The following is an 8571-nucleotide window of genomic DNA, read 5'->3' as shown; positions in this document are numbered from 1 at the left end:
CAAATCAAAACACTAGACACTGTTTTGTGTATTTACATAAAACGTGTTATATATAATTACGCAAGGTGTCCGTAAAGTTAACACATTTACAGTAATGTCCACCTTTAATGTAATTAAAAAAATTATTGCAATTATAAAAATTAAATGTAACAAAATTATAAAAACAAATAAAAATATAATGAACATTTACATACAAAAACGTAATGTATAGTATAAATACAAATATATTACATTTAACATTGTATTATTATATATTAATAATGAATAAAAATACTAAATATATATATTATGTTTGTAGGCAAAAATGCATATATTAAACAATTTAAAAACTGTTATAAAAAATAAAAATACTGTTTTTTCCATTCTTGTTTTTTTCTGAATTTCTCTTCTGAATACAGTATTTACATACATACAGTATATTTTAAAAATTCTAACATTTTAATATAGTTGTATATAATTTTATGAATTACATTTGGAGTTTCTACAATTACATAATTTTATTTTACAAATGATTTACACAATTATTACTCATTGATTATACTGCATGTATGGCACTGCAAGAACTGCATGAACATAGTTGACTGGAATATTACCCAATGGTTTCCAGGGGTTTAACCTTTCACCTTTAGCAACCAAACATTTGGTCACGAAAAGACACTCAGAGACAACACAATGCTCGTTTTCAAAATACAATACCATCATGATTATTTTATTATCAAAATGCATTACATCTCTTGTTTCTTAAATCTTTTAGGGGGGCGAGGGCAATTACTACAATGATCTGTGTAAAAATAAAACAGAATAATTGTACCAAAACAAAAAAAACTAACAAAAAGTAACACAGTCTGTGGTTTTTGATGGGAAGTCCAGAACAAAGCCAATGATTCATGTTCATCCATCTGGCAAACGCGCTCACACAGACCCTCAAAACAAGAATCATGCCATAAATTCAGTGTACTATATTTTCTCCATAAAAGTCTATATCACATTTCTTTCTATACAAGTACACACACGTTCATACACGTTGTCCTACTGTGTCTTTGAAGTTGTAAGGTGCTGATTCATTTTGGGTCACAACTTGTCAAAACATTCACTGAACCCGAGTACCCTGGTGTGTGTCGGTGCCTCCTCCAAACAACCAGAGTCTCTCTTGACGGAGGGCAGGAAGAGTCCACTAGTTGAATTTGACATTCCACCGTGGTGGTCGGGACAAGCGTATCTTCCAAAGTTCATTTAGGGGGAGCGGCAAGGGGGTTTAATGAGTTTTCAAAGGAAACATGAAAATACAGCAAGGGAAGCTTGTTCTCACAGGAGAACATACGGTAGCAGCATTATGTTTGTTTTTTCCCCCAATACATGTATTTTCTTCTAAACACTGACACAAACACCCCCTCCTGGTGTCACCACGGAATGCAAAGATTGGTCAGAAAAGTAGCAAAATACAAACAATCATCATCAAATGTATTTTAATGGAGCGAAAAAAATTGGTGAATGAATGTATGCATACATGTGTAGTATATTAGGGATGCTCCATTTGATCAAAATCATCAAATTTCATCCAAACCTGTGGCTCGTACTAATTGCAACGTGACACTTGCAGCCAACATCTCACTCCCGCTTCACTTCACAAATCCAAAACAAACATGTCTGCCGTGTAGAACTTACCTGTTGATTTGTGAACGATACAAATTTTGCCCCTTACATAACAAAACCTTGCCAGGGTAGCATATTAAAAGTTTCTTTTAATACAGCATTTGAAGAACTGAGTATGGTGAGTTTTTGAGGCTCACAATGTGATGACAATCAGTCAAACGGCAGCTAATGTAGCCAAAACGCTGAACGCTCACCCACGTCTAAAGCAAATAACCCCCTAAAATAACAAAATTCATCGGACGAGATGAGCGGTGGAAGACACCGGGTTGGCAGGATGCTCTCGCACTTGGAGCCCCGCTGCATGATACCTGAAGGCCCTGCCAGAACGCCATCCAACTATGTACTCTCACACCCAAACTCTCCTTAAAGAAGGCGTTGCATCCTCTGTGTCAGCAGCGAAGTCAAATACTTTGTCAAAATGGTGATTTTTATGGTTCCCCTTATCATATCACATTGGCCATAGTAGGGTTGCATCCAGGAAGTCTCGGTCCCATGGAAAATAATAAAATCACATTGGGCGGTCCACTTTGTATTTTATTTTTATTAATAACCAATTTATGATCCCCCACCCCCGGACAGTCAGGGGACCTGGGAATTGTCCTGAATTCCCCCCCAATGTGGAACCCCTGGCCAATAGCACTCAATCTATGGAATCAGTATGAATATGATGATTATCTCAAAATCAGTATCATTAAATCCTGATCGGAGCATCCCTAGTGTATGTGTGTATGTATGCATATGTGTGTGTGTATGCTGTAGTGAAATACACACATATATAAACATACATATATACACACGCATACATATGGTGTGTAAAGCCTCTATGTATGTGTGTGTATATATACATATTTCAATACATGCTGTATTATATACTAGTATGTATATGTACACACAGTGGTATGAAAAAGTGTTCTCCCCATCCTCATTTATTTATTTTGCATGTTTGTCACACTTAAATGTTTCATATCATCACATAAATTTAAATTTGAGCCAATGACAACACAACTGAACACCAAATGCCGTTTTTAAATGAAACTTATTATTACTAAAAGGGGGAAAAAACCCTCCAACCCGAAGAACAATTGCTGTTGGTGACTTTAAGCTGAAACCAACTTGGGTTCTGCAGCAGGACAATCATCCAAAACACACCAGGAAGTCCACCTCTGAATGGCTGAAGAAAAACAAAATGAAGACTTTGGATTGGCCTAGACCTGAAATCTTTTGAGATGCTGTGGCAAGACCTTAAAATGCCGCTTCATGCTGGAAAAGCCTCCAATGTGGCTGAATGACAACAATTCTGCAAAGACGAGCAGGCCAAAAATTCCTCCACGGCGCTGTAGGAGACTCATTGCAAGTTATCACAAATGCTTGATTGCAGTTGTTGCTGCTAAGGGGGTAGCCCCAGGCAGTTATTAGCTTTAGGGGGAAATCACTTTTCCACATAGGGCCATGTAGGTTTCTCTCACGTAAAAAAAGGTCATTCAAAAACTGTGTAATGTTGTCATTGACTAGGATTTACATTTGTTTGATGATCTGGCTCTAAAAAGAAACCAGGAAGTGGGCAATCACTTTTTCACACCACAACAGTGTGTCTGTCACCATTTGAAATCTCCCACATTTCAGTTGTTGCAGTGAAGAGTAAGATAACAGAGTGGTATTTGATGTCTGCCTACCATCAGTATGAAAGAGGATTCTCATGCGAGTTCCATGTGAGATTTAGCGAAGATGAGTGAAGTCATGTGTGAGGAGAATAGTTGGGATTTGAAATTTATTGGGGGAGAAAAAGAAAAGATTGCAGCACCATGAATCATTCGAGCTGTATGGCTCAAGTACAAGAGTAACGTCTCCAGTCAAGCAGTTCAACGTCACCACCAAGTAGTGGCAAAAGTGGAAAAAAGGTCTTGGAAGATGCCTATGTTTGCCGAGTAACACGGAATGACCCCATCTGTGCACGATTCTCCTTTTTGCCCCGCACCAACACGACAGCAGCACGTCTGCTGCCAAATTCAATGGGAGGAAAAAAGGAAATAAAAACAATTGTTTGCGCCCCTCAAGCCATTTTTCAGCTTGGTACTGTGACCGCGGTGTTTGTTTGGACTTTGGACACTTTATGGTCTGTTTGTAAAATCCAGCACAAAGGAAAGACAGGGCGCAATTTCAAGGTACATGTGATTGGTTGTGTTCAAATTCTTCACCGATTCTGTGATGTGTCCAAAATGTGCAGAATGTGATGATTGGCTTTGTTGTCGGTTTGGGGGGAAAACAACAAAGAAAAACAACAAAAACAGGAGAACTCCGTAAATAAGTTCTTGTTCCTCTTAGGTTTGTACACTTGTCCGAGCCAAAGCAGCCGTCCTTGAACGCAGCTTCATGTAGGTTTGCTCCTAGAAGGTTCCAGACTGTGTCCGTACTCCCGGGCCCTGTAGCGGAGAGTTCTGGAACTGTGTGAGGCTTGTTCCTCGCTGGGAGTAGTTTGTTGGTCCGGTTGTCAGCAGCCTGGAACCGGCCTGCCCAGACGTTCCTGACTTGATAGTTTGCTGATTTCCTCTAGCAGCCGTGGTGCTCATGTCAGCCTTAGTCTGTCCATGAGCCCATCCTGCAGCCGTAAGAGACGCTGCGGGGACGTCGCTGTTCGAACGGCCTACTTTTAGGCTGCTGCTGTAACCGTGGCTGCCCTCGGCGTCGCTGCTCCGCTGGTGCAGCGAGTCGGCCGTCAGCTTGGTTTGGGATGAGGTTGTGGGGGTGTGAGCGGTGAAGGAGGAAGGAAGGTGGTCCTGAGATGGGCCTGTGTGTGGCGCGGAGAGGCTGGGGTAGTAGTTCTGGCCGGGTGTGGGACTGTAGCTAGGTCCAAACGGAGACGTGGGAGCTTGCTGATGCAGCGAGGGACTGTCGGTCCGCAGGTGGCAGTCTGATGACTTGACACAGAAACACACACTCACCACGGGACAGCTAACAGTACAGTGTAACCCACTTACGTCCACGCCCCTCACACTAGCTGACCAGGTCACCAAAATGAAAACTAGCATTGCTTGCTGTGACATAAGGAGAATGTGTGAAAATAAAGGTTAACAGTGCTATAACACCCATTTTAATGTTGACTTAAGTGAGCCGTTCCACACACACGGGTGTTGACATAAACAGGTTCCACTGTATGATCACATTGATAGGCTAGATTTTTCTTACATATCAGGGTTGTCAAATGATTTAATCAGATGAATCAAAGTTTTCAAATCAAGTAATCACGATTAAAAGCTAAATTAAGCTACAATATTGCAGGCTCATGTCTGAAAATCTATTTTTGTAACATGGGCATCTTGCCGTAGCCAAGTGACAATGAGGAAGTGTTGTTACGGACGTGTTTGTTTGGAGTTGGAGCTACATAGAGTATGTGCTGTTGGAATTGCACAGCTGTTTGGGTCTGAATAACATATTCATATTCATAACATATATATATATATATATCAATGTAGCAGAGATAAAGAATATGAGTACATACCTGATGTGAGTACACAGATGGACTGTATCTATGTGGAGGAGTCTTCATGGGAGAAGCAATGCTCACTGACTGCAACTGATCTGCATCTAAAAGCATAGCAAAGGAACTTTTATTTTACTTATCAAAGAATATACTATATATATATATATATATATATATATATATATATATGTAATTGATCACAATTACAAATGTGAATGCTTTGGTTTGAGAATGTAGATGTTGGCCTGATGTGTTAGACCAGGGGTCGGCAACCTTTACTGCCAAAAGAGCCATTTTGCTCCTTTACCCCATTTGAGAAAAATTACCAGGAGCCGCAAAACATCAGCTTATAAACTTTTAAAAGCTTGAATCTTTCTTAATTTTATCAGTAGTAACAGAATACAACAGACAGAAGTGCAGTGTGCATGTGTAACGGATGGCAACTAGTAGGGATGTGATAATATATTGGTTAAACCTGAATATTTTCTGGAAATGTGGTTCGTTTGTGGCTTGTAGTATGAAAGTGTGAGTTCTATTCATTTCATTATGGATGTCATCTCTACTTACCAGATTCTTTGTCGATAGAACTGTTGCTCCTCTTGTACATTCGCTCCATCTTGATGCTCCTGAGCACTCGCTCCAATGCTCCCTGACCTTCCCGTAGACGTTCAACAGTGGTGGGAACCATCCTTATGGGTTAGGGAGAAGTCCATCAGTCTCAACCTTCATCGGGATTTAAGCAAAATACTGCAAAGCATGACTCTCACCACTGATTGTTGCTTTCCTCGTGTCTGGCCTGCACTGATGAGCCTTGGTGGTGCGGAGGACTAACCTCCTCTATCTGAGGAATGGAACTGCCAGGTCCTGATGAAGATGTGGAGTTGTGTGGGGAGGTGAGGGTCTGCATCAAGTAATGGGGATGGTGGGTGTCCTGGCTGTAGTGAGGACCAGGCTGAGTGGGGGTGCTGCCCAAGGATGAACTACAGCTGGACAGCTCAGGGTCGCGGCTGCCGACCTGCTTTCTCTTACGGTACTCCAACAATGACACCTGAGGCAGCAGAGGGAGCAACGCTGTGTCATATCTGCTGATGCTCAACAGAAAAGTCATTCATGAAAACATAAAAAGTACAGCGTGGAGGAAGACCACATGCACCACACCGAAGGGACTCACCTGGGAAAAAAAATATCTTCAACTATTCTGTCAATATTGAAATTCTATGAATATCATCAGAATGTGTAGGAAAACAAAACGTAATGCAGACCACCACATTCTGGATGTACTGTATAATATGAACCCATAAGAAGCCACAAACATTTTAAGCAAAATGATGGCGGGTGTACCACATACAAGACATGTTTAAAATACGACTGATTCACATGAGAAATATTAAGTATATACTTATTCCTCACCACTCTGTGCTTCAAATTTCACACCTTGACTATTAGGGTTTTTCAAGACAATATAGCCTATTAGCATTTTAAGATTTAACAGATTTAAGCTTATATTACCTGTCTTAAGCATTTTACCAAAAAATGGCTAAATGAAGTAAAAATAAATTTAAGGCATTCCAAGGACGGATTAAGACGTGGTGATACGTATGTAGTACACTGGTCAATAGGTGTCAGTAGTGTTCATTGATAAGACAATAGCCACAGCAGAAAGTACTGCTCAGAACAAGAAAAAAAAAACAAAAAACAAGAAACTCATATTTTTAACTCTTATTTTTCCTAGATGGTCTAGTAGAAAAATGTATTTAGAATGTTGTAAATAGATTTTCTGTTGCCCAAATTACAAAAATATTCCATCATACACAAGGAATCCTACTTTGTGGAAATGTACTCTACACAGTCGACTGTAATCAAGTAACCGCCAGGGATGACTGTATGTTCCATTGTTCATGCTAATTGTATTAACTTGGCAATTTTCTGTATAATACAACGGACTTTGAATTTAACAAATTATACATGCTATCATTTTTGCTATTGTGACAAATTTTGTGATAACAATTTTATTAACCTTTAACAAGCATTACAGATTTTTTTTTAAACACCTAAAGGGACTCGAGTTGATTTGTATATGGTGCATATTATCACGTTTAAAATGTTCTGGCTTCTTATGAGGTATAAATGTGACAGTAAAGCAGGCAAATATGAGCGCATCACACCATGATGCAACTACACTAAAAACACAACATCCAAAGGTTTCAAGCACAGTAAAACATACAAACAAAACACCTGTTAATGAAAATGAGAACAGTCACCCCGTCTTCGTGGTAAGAAACAAAACGAGAGGATATACGGCAGAGGAACAGGGACGATGAGCACACATCTGCTGACATGGACGGCCTCGCTCACCTCGATTATCACATTATCATAACAACCCTCATGACAGGACATGCACAAAATAAAAACTACAGCTGAATGGAAATTAAGATTGGTTTTTGACACACAGAATGTTCAATGTCAAAGTCCTTTGGCAACAACAAAGAGTGTACAGTGGATCCCCGCACATTTGAGATCCAGCAAATTTTTGCATTTTTGATCAAAATGTTAGAAAGGTATGAAAATGGATTTGAATGGATTTTTTGACATCGAATCATGGGATTAATGTAGCGAACCAAACCCTGAATTTTCTTTATCCTAGCACTCTGAATACGTATTAATTTGTCATTATTGATCATAATTGACTGCAGCTGATCATCTCCACATATTGTATTCTCCAGAGTATAGTAGTCACAGTTTGGCTGGTCCTGCAACTTATATATAGTCATGACTTCTGCCACACAACAGTCATCAAAGACCACGTCCATATCAAATACATATGTATATCTATATATACACGTGTGTGTGTGTGTGCATATATGAACTGTATATGTACAGTATATTAGAGCCTGACTGATATGGGATTTTTGGGGCTGATGCCAGGCTAACGGAAAGCTGGTGACCGATACATCGACTGATAACCGATAAATATACATATATGAAAGAGCATTGATAAACACAGGATATATACTGTAATACCCCAAATACCATTAAACGCAAAGAAGCAGAAGACTACCACATGAAAATAAGGATGTTGAATAGTAAGACTGTGAACATAAGGACCTGTCTCTGACGAGAAAACAAGCCCTGTCTCCGAAATAAACATCACCCAAGTTCCAATGAAATTTTGAGCTGTCGACATGGACAAACAAAATGTTCTGCCCAGAACACAAGAGACAAAGATTGCATTGTTTGTGCACAATGACAAGAACTACGTTTGTGTTCCAACAAGACAATGACTCAAACACACAAAACTGGTTTTGGAATTTAAACCTGTGGAATGATCTTCCCAAAAGGTCCAACCTGAACATTTGTGGACTAAGTTGGGAGCCGTGCCAGGAAACCATTCATCCATCCATCTTCCTCCGCTTATCCAAGGTTGGAAAAGTCTATACTAC

General features: G+C 39.7%; 1 protein-coding gene across 5 annotated transcripts in view; it reads right to left on the bottom strand.

The window, feature by feature from the left end:
• Positions 1 to 2729: 2729 nt before the first annotated feature.
• setd5 (SET domain containing 5) overlaps positions 2730 to 8571 on the bottom strand; it is a 37014-nt gene continuing 31172 nt past the window's right edge. For all 5 annotated transcript variants that reach the window (XM_058054987.2, XM_058054988.2, XM_058054991.2 and 2 more), the window contains 4 exons: positions 5899 to 6179; positions 5699 to 5820; positions 5150 to 5235; positions 2730 to 4568 (listed from right to left, as the gene is read on the bottom strand). In XM_058054987.2, coding sequence (XP_057910970.2) covers positions 4038 to 4568; positions 5150 to 5235; positions 5699 to 5820; positions 5899 to 6179 — 1020 coding nt within the window. In that variant the 3' untranslated portion in view covers positions 2730 to 4037. The remainder of the gene's footprint in view (positions 4569 to 5149; positions 5236 to 5698; positions 5821 to 5898; positions 6180 to 8571) is intronic.

Source organism: Doryrhamphus excisus, linkage group LG18, assembly GCF_037039965.1.
Source record: "Doryrhamphus excisus strain RoL-2023G ecotype Guam linkage group LG18, RoL_Dexc_Guam_v1.1, whole genome shotgun sequence".
Classification (NCBI taxonomy): domain Eukaryota; kingdom Metazoa; phylum Chordata; class Actinopteri; order Syngnathiformes; family Syngnathidae; genus Doryrhamphus; species Doryrhamphus excisus.
The sequence above is the reverse complement of the archived record's forward strand: the minus strand, read 5'-3'. Positions and strand labels throughout refer to the sequence as shown.